The sequence below is a fragment of the Anabrus simplex genome, chromosome 1 (assembly GCF_040414725.1).
Source record: "Anabrus simplex isolate iqAnaSimp1 chromosome 1, ASM4041472v1, whole genome shotgun sequence".
In the NCBI taxonomy this organism is placed as follows: Eukaryota; Metazoa; Arthropoda; class Insecta; order Orthoptera; family Tettigoniidae; genus Anabrus; species Anabrus simplex.
Genome location: NC_090265.1, coordinates 840,734,702 through 840,755,634, shown reverse-complemented (window position 1 = coordinate 840,755,634; position 20,933 = coordinate 840,734,702). Strand labels below are relative to the sequence as shown.

Genomic DNA, 20,933 nt, shown 5'->3' with positions numbered 1-20,933 from the left:
CAGTCATACGAAAGGAATAGGAACGGGTACCACGGATGAGGATCTGTGCTGATCGATGTTGAAGATAGTTGAAAATAAATCGAATGATAGTGATAGGAATGGGAAGATGGCGTAACTTAAAAAGCAACCCAGCATGCCAGACTGAATCAAAAGCCTTATTCACATCGAGGCAAACTAAAGCGGCAGTTTTACGGGGGCGAAGATAGGCATTGAGAGAAGAGGATATGTGAAAGAGGTGATCGTGAGTGGAATGATGGGATCGAAAACCGGCTTGAGAGGATGGAATAAGACCTAGAGAGTCGAGATAGGAGGAAAGTCTCCTACTCAGAATCCCTTCTAGGATCTTGCTGAGGACAGGGAGTAAGGAGATTGGGCGATAAGACCGAATGTCAGATGGGAGTTTATGGGGTTTTAGGAATAGGAGAAGATTGGCGTTACCCCAATGATCGGGGTACGCGCCTGTATAAAGAATGTAGGTGTAAATAATGCTAAGAAGATAAAAAAGAATAGGAGGGGCTTCTTGAATATGACGATATGAGATGGTATCGGAGCCAGGGGAGGTGTTTTTCCGATGTTTCAGGAAAAGCCGGATATCAGTGGGTGTAATGGGAGCATTTAATGGATGAGTATAATCAACATGAGAAAAATGGAGGAATGAAGGTTGAAGTTCAGGGAGGTTAGGATCAGAGTAAGCAATGATGGTAGGTTCGTGAGGATGATGGAAATTAGGGGCGTGGGAGGGGGAAAACACAGTTTGATAATAGTCAGCGAAAAGATTAGCCTTGTCTTGGTCAGTTTGTGGATGAGTGGGGGGATGTGTAATAGGGTAGCGAGGAAGAGGGTTGGTAGTTTTGGTTAGTTGTCGAAAAGTCGTCCAAAAACGTCGAGGGTCGTGATAATCAGCTAGCTCAGTACACTTGTCCATCCACATTTTACGTTTAATAGCTTTAATATATGAGCGCGCGTGGCGTAAAGTTCGGCGGTGTTGTTGGAGCGTAGTAGGGTCCTTGGTTCGAGTATATGCAGTAAAGTAGTCATGAGCTAGCTGCAATAAGCGGAGAGCTGTGGGGGGTATAGGAGGTTTAGAGGGGTGGTAGGAGTGACGAGGAATATGAAGAGAATCTGCGGTAAGGATAGCTCGCTCTATTTTAGAAATTAGGGCGAATAGAGTGGGAATATTAGTAGGCGGTACAGCATCACTGAGTAAGTTAGTGAGAGTAGTGCGATAAGTATTCCAATTAGTGTGATTGAAACGACGAGTAGGGGGAGGGCGAGGAGGGGGTAAGGTCTGACGGGGAAGAACACCAGGAAAGGTGAGAAGGGCTGGGGCGTGATCGCTACCTATAGAAACGAGCTGCTGGATGGTGATAGATGTGGCAAGGGAGGGAGAAAGAAGGAGGACATCAGGGGTGGAATTATTGGCTGGGAGGGTGTGGAAAGGAAAATGGAAGCGCATGCCCCGGAGAGACGTACATAAATTAGTGAACTCGGAGATTTGAGTAGGGGTATATGAAGTAACATTAAGGTCTGCAACTATAATATATTCAGAAAATGTAGCGTCTATGTATTTAATAAAATCAGAGGGAATGAAAGGTTTAGACGGTATGTAGATAGTAGCTACCGTAATGGTTTTCTGAGGAGTAATTACTTCGAGTATTAGATATTCAGAGAAATTAGTAGGGAAGTGAAAGTAGTGCTGAATAACAGTAAAATCCCGTCTGACGCCGATAGCCACGCCACCACGGCCTTGAGTCGGACGATCAGCGCGATAGAAAGTAAACCGGGGAAATTGAGGCATTTGGGCCGGCGTCAGAAATGTCTCATTCAGAACAAAAATATCCGGGGCATACAATGAAAGGGAGGTGTCCAGCAGCGGCCGATTGGACTTAAGAGATCTTATGTTGGCATAGTAAAGCTTCAATACGCTAACGCATAAAGTGAACAGTACTTAGGGGAAAAAATGCAAAATGCATTTTATTCCCCGAGTACGCCACGTCGACATGAGTGTTCAAAACCAATCGAGCCGCTAGCTGGATCTGATTTAGGATGTGTGGGCGATGGAAGGGGAGGACGTTCTGTAACACCATCGTAATAAAACGAATGATGTTCTCAGAACTCGGAGGGAGGAGGAAGGAGGAAGAGGCAGGGGTAGGTAGGTCTTGAGATTGAACAGGGACAACGGTTTCAGGATGATCAGGTTCAGGAGCAGGTTTGGAACGACATTTATAACTGAAAGCAGGATGATTTTGATTACAATTAACACATTTTGGATTCGACTTATTGGGACAAGCATGAGTAGGATGCTCCTCACGTGAACAGATGGCACATACCTCCGGATGAACACATGGTGTCCCTGGGGCGTGGTCGAACCTCTGGCACGTCCCGCAGCGGATCTTCTGAGGTGGCGATGTTCTGGAGGGTTCCACCCGATGGCGCCGGGCGTAGATCATGGCGCCGTCACGGAGCAGGGCGTCGAGCGTCGAGACGTCGCGTGATAGAATGCGAACCAAGGAAGTGGGTCCTTGAGCGTTCCGAATACGGATGACTCGGTAGATGTGGTGACCCTCGAGTTGGAGTTGAGCAGCCACCTCATCGTCGGTGTAGTCTCGGTCGACTCCATAAGCAACCACAGATAGAATTGTTGCTGGTCGGGTGGGCGGTGCAGGACGTTGTGTTGGACGCTGTGTGGTGACATTAGTGGCCCGTGCATGTGTCCCCAGTTGATGAGCTCCGATGTTATTCATGAAGTGATGGTAAAATGGTTGGCAGGTTTTAAGATTATAACCATCTCTCGACCGTTGGATTTCAAGTTTATAATCCTGAAGATTGGGCGTAAATTTTGCAATTAGTTGATAGATGCACCTGACGTTGGCCTTGGTGATGTCCAGATTTGTAAGCTTTATCAGATAGAAAGGCGGTTGAACAGTTGGCTGGAGCGTTGGAGTAACAATACTGCGCTGGCGAATATTAGGTGGTATTGCTGGGTTTTGCGCCGCCTGAGCATAACTACGTACATGTGCAGGCATGTACGTTGCAGGTTGGTCCAACAGGTTGGGCAGTTGGTGGGCGGTCGATGGTCCAGGGCCCAGCAAATGAATCCCAAGGTCCGTTCCAGAAGATTCCAGACGAGCATGAGATCCCGGTGAGGTTTCGACAGAGCCTGGAGAACGTTGTATCAGGGATTGTGTCGGACAAATTCTGTTCCTTTCTCCATCAGGACTTCCAGAACCAGATTCCGATAAACGACGAGGTTGTTTGGTTTGAGTAGTTTCCATGTCCTTTGGTGGCGACCTGGGTGAACGTGATCGCGTTGGTGATGGCGGCGGTGAAGGAGTCATCGCGTAACTTCCAGAAACTTCTTGATATGTAGACGTAAGACTGTCGACGTGTAGAGATTCCGGTCCGATCATATACTGTAGACTGAGAGCGTACCGTGGAGGCCACTGCATAGGCTATTTGAAGCCACCAGCAGTGCCAATGCACTATGAGAGCTATGTCTCATTTCCAAAAATAGATGCCTGCCTGGCCATCAAATGATATAGATGTTGATTCCCATAGGGAACCTGGCAGGCAGGCATCTATTTTTGGAAATGAGACATAGCTCTCATAGTGCATTGGCACTGCTGGTGGCTTCAAATAGCCTATGCAGTGGCCTCCACGGTATGCACTAGCCTTGCGTCTTGGGTGGTGTGCTAAGTCCCAACTGACGAGCCTAACTTAGCACACGAGGGCGAAACGCAGGCAACCAAGAATGAGTTAGCTGGAAAATTTATAATGTCCAATAACGGACCATTATATTGGTATTATAAATTTACTCATTCAGGACAAATATTTTAGGTTCCCTATGGGAATCAACATCTATATCATTTGATGGCCAGGCAGGCATCTATTTTTGGAAATGAGACATAGCTCTCATAGTGCATTGGCACTGCTGGTGGCTTCAAATAGCCTATGCAGTGGCCTCCACGGTATGCACTAGCCTTGCGTCTTGGGTGGTGTGCTAAGTCCCAACTGACGAGCCTAACTTAGCACACGAGGGCGAAACGCAGGCAACCAAGAATGAGTTAGCTGGAAAATTTATAATGTCCAATAACGGACCATTATATTGGTATTATAAATTTACTCATTCAGGACAAATATTTTAGGTTCCCTATGGGAATCAACATCTATATCATCAGAGACAATAATGCCCAAAATTTCAGTTGCGTAACTGTCAAACGACGATAAGGTAAGATAAGATAAGCAAATAACAATCAGAAGAGAAGATAAGGCGAAAGCTATGATCGCTCCACACTAGGGGTGCCTAAACCCTCAATTAAAACCCCAAATTTTACATTATTAAGGAATTACATCTTTGAAATTAATGTGGATATCCCCATTTCATAAAGGAATAATGAAATAAAACCACCCGCAGTAATGCAGAAATATACAATCCTAACCCCTAACTATACGTATCAAGCAAATAATAAAAATCTACGAAATATCCTACTAATAATAATAATAATATTTTTTTAAAGGGTGGTGTTTGGTGCAAACATAGTACTTAGGTTGGAACACGGGTAACAGGAAGCCGAAACACACGAAATGATGCACCAAAACAATATGAGAATCACAACATCAAAGAAAAGACGATAATGTGCACCACCGCGGATACACCAGAAATAAGAATATACAAAGGGAAACACAAAATTTAGAAAAAGCAAGGAAAAATTTTGATGGTTATCTAGAGTAAACAATGCACTTCGCCGTTATACACCACACACTTCAAGTATGAATGCCATCACCAAACAGTGACATAATTTCAACTACAATAAATGCACTCATAGAATACAGTAACACACACCAAGAAAGTTATATACACAGTAATAAAACCTAAAGGTGTACATTCACGGTGATCAATTATGCCCAGGTAACCTCCTTGTGTTATACCTAATTACTACGGCACTCACAAATAATTTAAAAAACTTACATAATAAACACTAATGTACTTAAGATACTGTACAACACATTTTTGTCCTCCTCGCTTGGCGAGGTATACCCTCCTTAATTAACCAATTCCGACTGCTTCAGTCATAATAATAATTTTAGTAGCAGCGCAGCCGTTAGACATGGCCATTAGTTTCCAGTCACAAGCAAGTCCAACAGCCGATTGATACACTCCATACTTCGCCACATGGCACGACACAGTCTAACACCGCTACACGCTCTGGCGGAGACCGCCAAAACCCACACAGTAGTTGCTATCCACACACATAGATGGCGTAGAAGTCCATGTAGCTGTCCACCATACAATGATACCCTGTAGAGGCACTGCCAAACAGAAAATTATGTAACGAAAAGTCACAAATGCCACGTTTAGACTGAATAGATGACCAATATGCTAACAGTCCAGAGCGCTCTTGCATTAAAATAACCCAAGTCTACCAGATACAAGGTTTTAGTCATCCCATACTCCAAATGGTGTTGAATTCCAGTTTCATATAATCATGGTATAATCACAGCTCCGTACAATAACTAGGCCATGACCATGAGGTCCATGGCGGATTGAAATAATTCACCAAAACTTATAAGTGCTGATAAGAGACACCATTTAAATATATGTCGCGTAAACAGTGATTGTCCAAAGTATATGACATAACAAGTGTATTTTGTTAAATAACGCTTCACAAGGTTGAGGACTTCCCCTGTAAAAATTTCACTTTCATTACTCATCTCTACGGCCTTCTGACTTTCCATACCCTAGGCTACTTTCAGCGATAATAAACATGACACACATATGCAGATGGCCACAACAAAACACACGAATTATAAATAACACACAGGACAAGGTTAAAACATACTGGCTTCATAAGGCTGACACTAGGAAAAATAAGGGCTCACTTAATATATTTACACAGAACACCATCTCCAGTTCTACCTCATCCGATCCTTTCTCAGAGGAGATATCCTAATTAACCACGCTCTGCTACCATTTGAGCCACACCCCCTACCCTTACCGACAACACACCCACGCATAACATGCACACGTTGGAGATTCGAGGCGTAAACCTCGACTGGGAAAGGCCAAACACAGCCCTGAACTGGAAACTGTGCTCATATCAAAATCATAACAGGAAAAAAAAAAATTGCTAGCAATAAAATGCCAAGAAAATTTAAATGAGGGTTTATTATAATAATAAAATCAAGAGGAAACAAGAAATGAAGCCAGCAATAAAATAAAATAAATTATACGTACATGTACACAGCCCATCCAATTGAAGTCATGACGCTAATGCGTGAGCACAAACTTATCAAATACCAACATCAAATACCAACATCAAATTATTCAGAACACGGGCTCGCCGTTATATTCTCAATCTCACAGCATAATCTGGTAATACAAATACAATATGTATGGGTTATTTTGGTCATTCTTTCCGCGAGATCGATAAAATTCATTATGAACCCGTCTATTTAACTTCCACATCCACAACAATTACAACACAGATCGAAGCTTCCACGCAGCATGGAGGGCAAAAGTACAGAGAAAAATGATGTGAGAGATCGCGACATAACAAAAATATAGAGAGAACATCTCAATGAACATGCTATATTAGCATGGTTCACCTGTCAGCCCAGTACTTCTTCATTCTCTCTGATCTTATCCGTCTTTCTTCATCGGAAATCACCCTTCCTATTGTATGTTTGTTGATTCTGGTTTGCAGTCTGGTTTGCTTGTCTGTGAGTTTCCTGATTTTGTTGGTTTTGTTTCTTAGGTCTTCCACTGTAATTTGTAGTTCATATCTTCCTTGATTTCTGTAATCCACTTAATGTTGCACTTACCATTCCATAATTTTTCTATTATTCTCCTGATGATCATGTTCTCTGGTGTCCTGATTAGATGTCCAAAAAATGAAATGCATTTCTTCCTGATTGTGCTCATTACTGGTTCTATTTCCTTGTAGACTGTTTCATTAGAAGCTACTCTCCAGTGTCCATCTTTTCAGTATGATTTGTTGATGCACGTTCTAATGATTCTTCTCTCTATCTTGAGTAGTTGTTTTGAAGATGGTTTCACTTGCGTATGTTATTTCTGTTATTATTATTGTTGCCATTTTTTCCTACACAAAACTACACCACACCACACTGCCAAGAAACACCACCACCACCACCTCAGAAATATACACCCTCCATAAAGGGTTAGCATCAGGAAGAGCATCCAGACGTAAAACTGGGGAAGTCCATGCACAGACCACACCTGCGACTCCACCAGGGTGGGAGAACAACAATAGAAGATTTAATTTTAATCCGTAAGAATGAAAGGTATGGGCTGCCTGTCCAAGATGATAAAATCTTGCTGTGTGTGTAATGTGTGTAAATTACTTTTGACTTTTCCTTATTTCAAACTATTTTAAACCTTACTATACCTGCAGATATTTATATTTCTCATTAACATTAATATCTTGTTTACTTGTAGAGTTCAGCATGGAGAGTGTTACCACATGTATACAAAAGCTAGGTATGATCGTCTAGATAAGTATCCAAAACCAGAGATACTTAGAGTACGGCTGGAAGACCTTGTTCTTCATATAAAAATTCTACAGCTAGGCAAGGTGATGCCTTTCCTCAGTCAAGTCATGAGCTGTCCAAATCCAAAAACAGTTCAGTCTTCATTGAAGGTAAGAATTGAAGGGTTTGGTGGTAGATGAAAGAATCGAAGGGTTTGGTGGTAGATGAAGGTAACAATATTTTTTTTTCTTTTTTGAATGATATACTAATTTTAGAATCTTGTAAGGTTTGAAGGTGTTTTAAAAGTAAACTTTTAAATTTCCCTATACTGGCACCATACTCTAATTGATGTCTTATGGCTAGTCCACACCAAAGTAAATAAACAATGTTAACAAAACAAAGTTAATAAACAGTGTTAATGAAAATATTTTTCAACATAGTTAATCAACGTTTGTTGACAAACTTCTTGAACATTATGTCCACACCAGAAAAGCTGTTAGTGAGGTTACAATGCATAGGGCCAGGAAGAAGAAAATAGATGCAAGATGTGGCAAAGAAAAATATTTGTATGGCTTGATGCTTGCCGTTTAAAGGGGCCTAACATCTGAGGTCATCGGCCTTAGAATTAAGTTTGGAAAGGACTCTTATAAGAGAGTTCACAGAAGTCCTACCTTAGAATACAAACATCAATGTAATTAAAATCAATTAGTACACATTTTGTCCTTATATTGTGGACATCATCAGCTATAGCTTAAATACCGTTTAAAACTAAAAGATAAAGGTCACGACATCACTCCAAACACAGCCATTTGTGTTATGGTGTTTACGGCAGCCTACGTATGGAACAGTAATTCCCTAGTCCAGCTGCTGCTAGTCTCCGACCAATGGTGCGGGATGACCCAAAATGCTGTAGGGAGTCCATTACTTGTTCTCGGATGGTAGCCGCAGATGTGAAGGAGTTACAGTGTGCTTGGTGCACAATATGCCGATCCTCCCTTGTGGTGATCAGACGTGGTCAACATGAACTTTGATGATGAGTATGCCTGCTCTCACATTCCCATTCAGTCCAACATTAGGCCACTGTCGCATCCGAATACTCCGCGTATATGGATACTGCACTATTCGACCAGCCGGCCAAAGGGAAACCCACAATGAGGTCCCTTTCAAACTCTGTTAGGTGTTGATAATGCTGTCTCACATGAGTACGCAGCATCTCCGTTTCCTTCACCATGATCACTCAACATCTGATGCTATTCACGCTCCTTATATAACCTAACAGGCCCGGTAACAACACTAATGCACTCTAGTGACCGTTCTACCTGTTACAGAGAATTGTAATTTTAATCATTTATATACCCACCAATGATGTGTACATGTACGAAGTTGCATTGACATCCAACCATTTCTTCTGACTGCTTCAAATTTTTTGTCAGGGAGTGTATATATGACTTCACCTGTGCTATTATGTATTTGTTTTCTTGTTCCTCTCTCTATGCAGAGTTTCTGAAAATAAGTTACGGAAAGTGTAAGAGTATGTAGTGTTCTGAAATGAAACATCAATTTATAGCATATTTTATTTCCTCCTTGTGAAAGCTCACCAGAAAATCAAGCTCTCTTGCTTGATAACCTTGGGCGATCCGCTACCGTAGTACACTGATGTGTCGCCTATTCACATGTAACCTTGGTAACAATGACAGCGTGTCACAAAGCAGCGTCTGATCATCATGCCCGGATAATGCAGCTTCTTTATTCTGATTATCTTACGCTAAGGAATCCTGAACCGACTGGGGTACAAAACTTAAATCCTAGTACCAAAACTCTCCCGATTTTGGGTGAGCACAATGCCATTGTTGTATGAAGCATATCGGTAAAACAATTGTGTGCATGTCAAAGTTCACCATACTGCAGAATAATTACTGAATAACATATCCACGACCGAGCTCGATAGCTGCAGTCGCTTAATTGCGGCCAGTATCCAGTATTCGGGAGATAGTAGGTTCGAACCCCACTATCGGCAGCCCTGAAAATGGTTTTCCGTGGTTTCCCATTTTCACACCAGGCAAATGCTGGGGCTGTACCTTAAATAAGGCCACGGCCGATTCCTTCCCACTCCTAGCCCTATCCTGTCCCATCGTCGCCATAAGACCTATCTGAGTCAGTGCGACGTAAAGCAAAAAAAAATCCACGTAACATAAAAATTAATTATGTAATAAAAGTAAACATTGCAAGCACATTCTGTGGTGAAAATGAAAATGAAAACCTACAACCTGTTTTCCAGTCATTGACCGGGTCAGGGATGTAATGAATGGAACTTATATAGGCTGTTATTACAATGGGGTCGCCAATCCCAAGGTGATTTATTAATGAGTGATAAATGCTATGAAATGAGAGTGTTGCTGGAATGAAAGATGACAGGGAAAACCGGAGTACCCAGAGAAAAACCTGTCCCGCCTCCGCTTTGTCCAGCACAAATCTCACATGAGTCACCGGGATTTGAACCACGGTATCCAGCGGTAAGAGGCAGACGCGCTGCCATCTGAGCCACGGAGGCTCTACATTCTGTGGTATTGACAGATATTAAAGGTTAAGTTTAGAACAGAGTATCCTAGGGTATAGGCTAATAAAACTAAGTCCAAAGTAGTTCTGAACGTTATGGTGTTTTGATAGTTGTTAATCAGAAATGTACACCATACAATATTTAGTTTTCCTTACATAACAGACCGGGTCTTTACAGCTCGACTTTAGAGGCCATTGAGGAAATATCTTTAGTAATAATTGATTTCTGTTAATTGTTTATGTATCGTACATACTGTGAACATTAATATTGTTATTTCATTTCTATAGTGTGTTTCACCTGGCACGAAAACTTACAGCAAATGATACTGTAAATTTCTCATTCCTGATGCCCCGCTTGTTCACTCTCCTTCCCTACATGTGTTGAATCATGCAATGCACTTTGCTGTATTGCTTGCCAACTACATAGCACATGTAAACTGCTGAAACCGTGTGGTCCTCAGTCACTCGGTCATGTCAGTACACTGTTCACTAGTAAAGGTTCTAATAATTTCTGCATACACCCTGCATTTCAAAAATCAAAATCTCTTTATTTGCAAATGAGGTGTCTACCTCGGTGGCAAATGGTACACTAAAATACATTATTGTCAAGCACTAAATATTAAATTAACAAGAAAAGAAAATTTTCCTATAATACAATATTATACAATTTACACTAACAATGTCTTCTATTAAACACACAGCTCATCCTTAATAAATTTATATTGTTTACAAAATTCTACTTATAATATCTCCTGTACTACTTACAAATATAGTCAACTGATATACAGTATGTGGAATTACTTCAAATGATACTATACAACTGGTATAAGATTAATATTTACATTGCATTTATTTACATATTTACTTTTTTTTTTTTTACCAGTTCTGGAACCTAAGTAGCATAACGACCTGCTGCGTCTTAACCAGAGCCCCTTTTGCCACCACTTTTCAGAGTTCCTGAAGGGCCTTCACAGCTACCGTAGCGGTTTCAGGGCCCTTGAAGTCCCCACTGTACTTCACCCCTACAGGCAGTCCCCTACTTAGGCTGTCCAAACTCCTTAGACCAGGGAATGGAATTAATTTATTCACACACATTTTTTTTATTTACAATAACCTGCACTGGTTGAATGCCCTCTAACACTTCATTTATTTTCTCTATTGCTGTTTATTCTCTTCTTGAATATCTGTACATATTTTGGAAAAGGATCAAACACTACCCCTGGTAAACTGTTCCACTCCTTCACACCCTTCCCAATGAATGAAAATTTACCCCAATCGCTTCTGCTAAAATTCCTTCTAATTTTATATTTGTGGTCAGTCCTGCCGATATAATTATTTTCCAACTGAAGCCTCTCACGGATATCTCCCCATGCTGCTTCTCTTGTATAGGCTCTATACAATCCTATAAGTCTAGTTTTCTCTCTTCTCTTACTTAGAGTTTCCCACCCAAGTTCCTCTAACATTTCTGATACACTACTCTTTCTCCTGAAATCCTCAGTTACAAATCTTGCTGCTTTCCTCTGCACACTATCTATTTCTTTTATTAGGTATTCCTGGTGACGATCCCAAACACTGTTTGCATATTCCAATAATGGACGAACCATACTCAAGTAACTTTTTTCTTTTAATTCTTTGTTGCATCCTTTAAGTAGCCTCATTATGACATGGTAACGATCTGCATGCTTTCCCAACAATGTCATCAACATAACCCTTCCAGTGCAAATTACTTTCAAATCTCACACCTAAGTATTTGCACTTGTCATCTTTTGGGATAACTACCTCATCCAAAGTATATTCAAATTCAGTTTTAAAGCTCCTGTTTGTAAAAGTTGTAACAGTTGATTTGCCTCCATTAATCTTCATATTATTTTCTTCAACCCATTGTTGGATATTTTCAAGGTCCCTTTGTAATTCTGAACAATCCTCAATGTTGTTTATTTCCCTATAAACAATTATATCATCTGCATACAATCTTATTTTTGATGTTATATTGTTCCCTAAATCATTTGCGTATATTAAGAAAAGTAACGGACCGATTATACTACCCTGTGCAATTCCCTTCCAAACTTTCTCTTCCTGAGATACATTATTTCCTACTTTGACTTTCTGAACCCTTGAATTTAGAAATGTTTTAATCCAACGTGTAACCCTTACGTCCAATCCTATTCCCAATCCTATTTTCCTTGGAAATTTTGAATGCTAATTTTAACTCTCTTCATTACTAATGTTCTGTTGCGAATTCAGTGCACTAGTTAGCAGGACATAAGATATACCCCTGGCGATTAACCAAACATTTTAAGAAAAAATGAATGATGGATACTCTCTTACATTATTGGGTTTATTTGCCCATAAATTTTCTGTAATTTATTTTCAGACATCCTTTATATATATATGACTTCATTTAGTCTAGCTCCTTAATGCAAATAATAATCAGATAATTACTGCAGATACGGTACTGTATCGCAACCCTTTGCCTTGTCAATTTCAGCAGCTTCTCTTAACTCTGAACTTTTGTATCCTTTCTTTAATATCTTTATTATCGCAGATAAATTTTAGTATTTTTTTCTTCTGACTAAATACGGGAATGTCTTCATTTCAATCAGTCTTCTTTAGCTGTAATTTGGGATGTCATCCCACCTAATACTGTTCACTTTCTTTCTTTTCTTCTTCTTCTCTTCTTCTCCATCCCCTTGTACATTTAAGTTTGGTTTGCGTTATGGATCGATGACTTCCCTCTGCTTCCCTCGTCCACTCCTGTTCAAAGACCTCTTGTAAATATCTCTTTTCCTTCTAGATCTATCTCAGTCTGCTCCAACCATCTTCTTCTGGATCTCCTTGGAGGTCTCGTACCTTTTACTTTCATTTCAAATACTTGTCTTGATGTTTTTCTCCGTTCTCTGCAGGTGCCCAAGCCATCTCAAATCTGGCTTGTGTCCATTCACTGAAACTGTTTATTCAGGGCCGTTATCTTACATCTCATTCCCCAGGCAAACCGTCAAATGGGGTTATACCGATCATTTTTAAAATGATTTTTCAGATATGTCCTGCATTATTTAAGTAGTACTTTTGAAATTAAATATATAAAATTTATGATTCTTTAGCATTTGTTTGACGTAATAACAAATTTGAAGTAGTCAATAATATTGCAAAAAGAAAAAGTATCGGTGATCGGTGTTACCCTGTAGAGTGGGTAAGTCTGATCAGTCATTTAATTTGCTTGGTTATTGGTATTTGACTGTCGTATGTGTAATATAGATCACAGTTTTACTAAGATTTATTAACATGTAAACTAAAATAAAACAAATAAATACCGTAATAATTTAAATCACTAAAAATATTAAAATTGATAGAATTTCGAGCATTAAAATTTCTAAACACATTCTGTTTTTGAGCTGTCTTGTAAGACTGTTCTAACCAGATATGGAATATGGAATTTTAAGATTGTTAATCAGTAAAGTAAAACATAATAAAAACATGTCAAATATATCGGACATATTAAACAGATTAAACAGATGAGAATGTTACATTAAGAGGCACTAATACCGAGCAAGTTGGCCATGTGGTTACGGTGGCACAGCTTTGAACTTGCATTCGGGAAATAGTGGCTTCGAATCCCACTGTTGGCAGCTCTGAAGATGATTTTCTGTGGTTTCCCATTTTCACACTAGGCAGATGCTGGGGCTGTACCTTAATTTAGGCCATGGTCGCTACCTTCCCAATCCTAGACCTTTCCCCATCCTTCCATTGCTGGAAACCTTCAATGTGCTAGTGCGGTGCGAAACAAGTAGCATAAAAAAAAAGTGTTTAATCACAAATTTTCTACGTGAGAAATAGTAACTTTCTACTCCACATCAATATATTCTGTATCAGAGAAAACAAACTTCCCTTGTTTGCATAATGCTGGTACAAGTTTCCTCTCAGTTTTGCACCTTTTTGATTTTCATTACGTCTGAATTCTGTGGAAAGACGAAATATATTGTACCAGCCATTATTCTCTTCTTCAGAAAATTTGCTTCAAGTGTGCCGGTTAAGTGTAAGAGAGGGCCGTGAGCCCTAACTTCACCACAAATGTAAGTCAGGAATAAATAAATAAATAAAATAATTTTCATCACCTGGTCAATGAAAAGCCAAATTCTTTTCTTCATCGGAAATGCAACAAGAACAAAGCCATTTATGGACAACTTATCTTCCACTCTCTCTCATGAGAAGCTAGAGTTTCTCCAGTGAAAATGGCTAATATGTTTCGCTCGCCTCGAAACTCGAATTGTCTCTTTCTGATGAATTTGTACTTCTTCTGGCAATACTTCAATCTCTATATTTTCCTCATCATCCTTGTCAGCACCATTGGTGGCTAAATCTCTCACCGTGATCCTTTTGACGGGAAGAACAATCAGGCACTTTGAATGGGGAGCTGGTACACTTCTTGTACTTGCCTCTCCAGTGTGAAATCCTTCAAGATGTTGAACGAACGATGTAGTCTATAATCGTTCTTGATTGCTGTCATCAGCATTGTCATCATGTGGAATCTGACGCAGTACGTTTTCTGGGCTGAAAGGTACAATACCCTGTTTTCCTGAACCCAGATATAACATTGGTTGCACATTTTACACCTATCTTCTCAAATGTATCTTTAAGAAGTTTAGGCAACTCTGATTTGTGCACCACTCTTCTGTTAATTTTCTTCCATTCATCCAACACAATTCGCCGAGTCATCTTTAGGGGACGAAAGAAAGCAACATTGAGTGGTTGGCAAAGGTGGGTACCATTTGGAGGCAATAGCACAAACTTGATCTCATATATTTCACACAGCTTGATGATGTTAATTGAGAGATGACTCGACAAGTTATTGCTATTCACCTTGGGCCCCTGTAATGTCTTTACATAAGGTAACATAATTTTCTTGAATCATGCCTCAAACATTGTTAGATCAAACCAGCCACTCATATATTGGCTTTAGCCAGCACTGTTGATCCCTGCTTCTGTCCATGTGTCATATAGGTGCTTACTTTTATAGACATTGAATAGTGGTAAAATTGTTCCACCATAACACTGATATTAAATTAATTTCATTTTTCTCTGTATTGATGATTTATCACTATCAGCAAGGATGAGAAGGTCCATGTATTCAGTACTGTATATAATATGTTAATATTATCGGGACCAGTTTCGACCCTTGTATTGGGTCATCTTCAGCCTTAAATTATAAATGAAAAAGAACATTACATGTAACTTGCAAACACCAACACCTAATATAACACTGTTGGCATGTCTTGAAACAGTGATGAAATATGTTGTGATTACACACAAGTTCATTAAAATTGATGTCCCTTGCACAAACATCCAACACTTGTGTGTCACTTTTTCTTTTAAGAAAATCATAGTATTAATATAAAGCAGTACATTGACGAGTCTAGAACTCTCTCTGGATGCTGACCCCACGTTTCACAACTATGTTCACATGCTCCGGTTCATCACAGAAATTTGTTTCGTCGTAATTTATAATGTTTGAGGCAGGAACTCCTTCCTGTGTGTTTTGGATGTTATGGAAATAACCTAACCTATTATGATCTCCCTCGTAACTGCTGCCCTGGCTCATTTGCTGTTCCCCTGATTCTTACTGTGCGCTCTTGGTTCTATCTCAGTAAACCACGAATCCATCTTAACCGGGGGTTGTTATCTACGAACTTCTTCTCGCTCTTCCCAGCATGGTTTGGGTAACCCTGGACAATATTACACATATTATTTCTCAGCTGGAAACTCCACCTGGCATATAACAGCAACCTTTCGATGAGGGTTTTCTTCCTCCTTCCTGGTTAACGCTGTCAGTGTGCACCCACCTTGTGTGAATATCTATTCTTTACTTTATCATTGTTGTGTATGATATAGGAAAGTGTTTGGATGCTTTCCGGATACTCATTTTACCTTTACGGACAGCTTTTACTGCATTCTCTAAGTGGATAGGGTTACATCTACACCTTCCTCCATGTCGCATCTTCTTCACTTATATCCTCACCTTGATCGGTATTACCGTAAAACTAGACAGCTTCATATATATACTTTAAAACAGTATAACCTAGAAACTTGTCCAATAGCTTTATATGATACCAAATATCAGGGAACAGGATTATAATATCAACTTACCAGTGGCATTCAGTATGCGATATTCCGAAACTGAAATTTCCAATGACTGATAGTTTAATAAATTTTTCACTTCTTTACAACATTACCTGGTGAAGTGCAGACAAGAACTGCACATAATCTTAGTGCTCATTCAACTGGCCTATAATGTTCCTTTGTTTATCTCTCTTGGTGCCAGGCGGTAGTGCGAGCATCCGCCCTTTAAATTGCCAGAGCCGATCTGGTTGGCCGTTAACAATCCAGTCGAAAGTTGCCACAGCCGATTACATCGGCCGGCTTAAAATTCTGTGATATACGTAATTTTGAGGCAACCTATAGTGACGTGCATACTTTTGTTACAACCTGTAGTAAAGGGGATGCACGTTATTGTGTGCCTGGCCTTGCTTTGGCAGTTCTAAGAGGGTGTTATACCTTTCACAAGAGTCGTTTCCTGTGTTTACAAATACCGCTAACCGGTCAGTAAGAGATTGCTCCTTGCAGTGAGTGGATTTGTGACAGGAAAATGGCATGTTGTTCAAGTGATAATTTTTCAGCATGTATTGATGACAATAAATTAATGCAGTATTTAGAACAGTGCGAAGTTAATGCTGATGATTTATCAGGTAACGATAGGGAATTTAGTTCAGAGAGTAGCGACGAAATTATACCGGACACGTCCGCGGAATCACCGCAGCTAAAGAAGAGACGTTTAATTGTGTCTAACAGCACTAAAGCTACTCTGAATATGGTGATAGATGAAACTAGTGATAACGAATATGATGATGATTTCTCTGGAGAACATTTTGTGGAAATTTGTCCCAATGAACCCGACAACATTCCTTAACCTCCTGTCTCCTTGAAGGACCTAAACATGCCCTACCGTCTGATTCTCCGCCCATATCACACTTCAATTTACTTTTCACTTACTCTCTGCTAAACCTTATAGTAACATATAGTCCTCTATCATTACCTAAATGCCGGTCTCCGCGGGCCAAGTGTAGCGTGCCTGCCTCTCACCCGGAGGTCATGGGTTCGATTCCCGCCCAGGTCAAGAATTTTCGCCTGGTCCTGAGGGTCACTCAATCTAAGTGACCCTAAGTGATTGCAATTGAGGAGTTATCTGAGGGTGAGAGGGCGACTCCGGTCTGGAAAACCAAGAATAATTACTGAGAGGATCCGTCTCACTGACCATGATTCACCTCGTAAACTGCAGGTACCGAACTGAGCAGCGGGCGCTTAGTAGGACAAAGCGAATCACGGCTTTAGTGCCATACATTTCTTAATTTCGTAACTTCTGTTGTATTGTAAGATTATTTTTCTAATATAGACTACAACCGAAAACGAGAAACTACTTTTTCTGAAAACAAAAACTATAATATGAACTACTATTTTTTACTTATTTAATAATTCAGAATTATTTTAATACTGTGTTGTCCGCACTTAGAAAATTTGTTGTTAATATTTGCCAAACATCGATACATACATGCGAATTTTATCGGTGAGTAAAATTGTCTTGTTTTTTTTAATGACATATGTTTAAATTTTTATTTTTTACGTTTTTATTTTTCTCGTTCAAATTAGTTATTCTATAGAATTGTATTTAGAAATACATTATACATAATTACGTATATTCTTTTATATCGTAAATTATTTTTTCAAAGTAGATATTGAGAGAGAAAGTGCGAAAATATTTTTCTCTAACTAAAAATAAACGTTTTCGACAACTATAAATCAACAATAAACCAAACCAGTTTCTTATTCTACGTAGTCGATATGTAGAAAATTTCATGCCGGTATTTGCTATACACCGGTAGATATACGCGAATTTTAAAATACATGTATTTCCACTGAAAACGGCCTGGCACTTTACAGTAGTAGAGTGGAGGCGGAGCTCTGCCTCTTCCAGCTGATGGGGAACGGCCTACTAGATCGGCTCTTGGCTCCAAGAGGGTTAAACATTGTGTAGTGGATTCATTATTGTCACAGTTTCGCGGAAAGGCTTAGTTTTCGGAAGGAGGACTGAATTATACCAGTATTACCCCACGTTAAAGTACTTCAGATCGTGGAGACGGAAATTTGTGACATCACCATTTATGTGAAAATACAATTCCATATTCATGGTGAGCAAAATGCTCATATTGCGACCAACAATGTGTTCTTAAACAAATTAAGAGCATTTTATATGAATAACATTAAAACATTGAGATGTCTTCTGATTTATTGAGTTAGCATGCAGTTCGAGATGTGGAGTTATTGTTTTGTGTTTCTGTGTTTGTCTTTTTCTTTCCTTTTTGTTGGACCCTTCACCCACACAACCTGTTATTGTGAATATCGATAAAATCACCTTGGGAACTAGTTCTCACTCTGTGCCATTCTTATTCTGGACCTATTCTTTATTCTTTTCAAATTCATTCTACAAAATTCAAATTCTATTGTTTTCTAAAAATAGTTTTATTCCTTCCAGGAGAGGTAATATGATATATGCTTACTTCTCAAGGTTTGTTGGGAGGGGGTGATAGCCCTAGTGGCATAGTTGCTGGCTTCTTATCAAGGCAGCTGCCATTGTAATCCTAGCCAGTGCATGTGTTTTTTTTATTTTTTTATTTTTAATATGAAAAGTAATTTTTCCGTGGATCAGATTCCATTTATAACTGAAGGTTCCATGGCTATGATCACGGTATCAAGTCGCACCTGCCTGGTTGCCATGATTGTTATGGCATCATCTTTATGGTCAGACATCATGGATAGCTGGTTTGAGACCCATTGGTGGAAGAAATTGTCATCATCAGAATGTTGGTCAGCAGTCTAGCAGAGGTAGTGGTATAAAATTCCTAATACCGCGTATGTTGGCTGTGCGGATAGGGGCGTACAGCTGTGAGCTTGCATTCAGGAGATAGGGTTCGAACCCCACTGTCGGCAGCCCTGAAGATGGTTTTTCCATGGTTTCCCATTTTCATACCAGGTAAATGCTGGGGTTGTACCTTAATTAAGGGCAAGTCTGCTTCCTTCGCCACTCCTAATCCTTTCCTATAGCATCGTCGCCATAAGACCTATCTGTGTCGGTGCGCTGTAAATTTAAAAAAAAACATATCACTAGATTGTGTGCCAGAAGCCGAACCTCTCTGTAGTGTTCATATGGAGTGAGGGCATATGATGCTGTTGATGGTGATTTGTCCATTGGATAGAGAAATTAAGCCTTGAGGAGATACTTTGGTGTTATTCTACAGGAGTAGGCTATGCGCTGAAGCCAGGTTTGTACTTTCTCCCTCCCTTACCATCATCATTTTTCTCTTCTTCTTACACACACAAATCAATATGTAACATTCAGTCACTATAAAAACACATACACTCACATAGTGATCTTTATCTCTGAGACCAATGACAGTGCACACAAGCAAATAAATTAGCAAACTGCCCATTATCATGGAAGTATACTACCTGGGCATTGCAACATGCACGCACACACCCACAGATATCAACAATCGTGTAAAACTACAAGCTTACTTCTTTTGTGTATATGTTAGTGATTATTTCTCATGAATTCTTTTCAGTTCCTGCAAACACTGAATGCTCTTGATGAAGACGAAAACCTCACTCCCCTTGGCTATCATCTAGCAAGATTGCCGCTTGACCCTCAAATTGGGAAGATGATCATAATGTCTGCCATCTTTAGTTGTGTGGACCCTGTCTTTAGCATTGCTGCTTGCCTAAGTGAAAAGGACCCTTTTTATATACCCATGGTAAGTACTTTTTTTTTTTTTTGTTCAAAAATTATATATTGATGATATTGCTGTACTAGCAGACAAAGAACGGATATTGAATAGGGTGCTTGTCACACTAAACAGAATTTTAGAGAAACACAAGCTGAAAATAAATGCAAAGAAGACAAAGGTCATGGTAACTGGGCAAGTTGGCCATGCGGTTAGGGGCGCACAGCTTTGAGCTTGCATCAGAGGTATAGTGGGTTCAAACCCCACTGTCAGCAGCCCTTGAGATAGTTTTCCATGGTTTTCCATTTCCACACCAGGCAAATGATGGGGCTGTACCGTGAGACCAAGGCTGCTTCCTTCCCACTCCTAGGCGTTTCCTATCCCATTGTTGCCGTAAGACCTACCTGTTTTGGTGCGACGTAAAGCAAATTGTAAAATAAAAGAAAGGAGATTGTAGTCGAAAGAAAATAAATATAAAACATATATAATAAAACCTCGTTAATTTGGTGTCATTGGGACTAAAAAATCAAACTTCGTATTATGTGATTTTGAATTAACCGCCAATTCATCATTCAGAAGTGCCAACCCTTGCCGCGTTCAAAATATTCTAAGGCCCATTAGTGCTTGCAGTTAACCTTGATTCACAGTTTAAACCTTTCAAATGCCATGTAAAAAAAACTATTTCCAAAATGCATCCAAGAAAGTGCATTTAGAGTATTCAAATGATGCACTTAGATAACTCACTGACAAACATAACCTCTCGCAATGAAAGAAAGAAAGAAAGAAAAAAAAAAAAAAAAAAAGCATGATTCAAAGACGAGGAGAAATCTATGTTGGCTCCCATGTGCAAGTGCTTTATTCATTGGATTACGTTGGCTGAATGGTCAGCGTACTGGCCTTCGGTTCAGAGGGTCCCGGGTTCGATTCCCGGCCGGGTCGGGGATTTTAGTCTTCATTGGTTAATTCCAGTGGCCCGGGGGCTGGGTGTTTGTGCTGTCCCCAACACCCCTGCAACTCACACACCACACATAACACCATCCTCCATGACAATAACACGCAGTT

The 20,933-nt window shown here is 39.9% G+C and overlaps 1 protein-coding gene across 3 annotated transcripts in view; it reads left to right on the top strand.

The window, feature by feature from the left end:
* LOC136857612 (ATP-dependent DNA/RNA helicase DHX36) overlaps window positions 1–20,933 on the top strand; it is a 294,182-nt gene that overhangs the window by 186,497 nt on the left and 86,752 nt on the right. For all 3 annotated transcript variants that reach the window (XM_067136394.2, XM_068225253.1, XM_068225254.1), the window contains exons 12-13: window positions 7,457–7,658; window positions 19,713–19,901. In XM_067136394.2, the coding sequence (XP_066992495.2) occupies window positions 7,457–7,658; window positions 19,713–19,901 (391 nt within the window). The remainder of the gene's footprint in view (window positions 1–7,456; window positions 7,659–19,712; window positions 19,902–20,933) is intronic.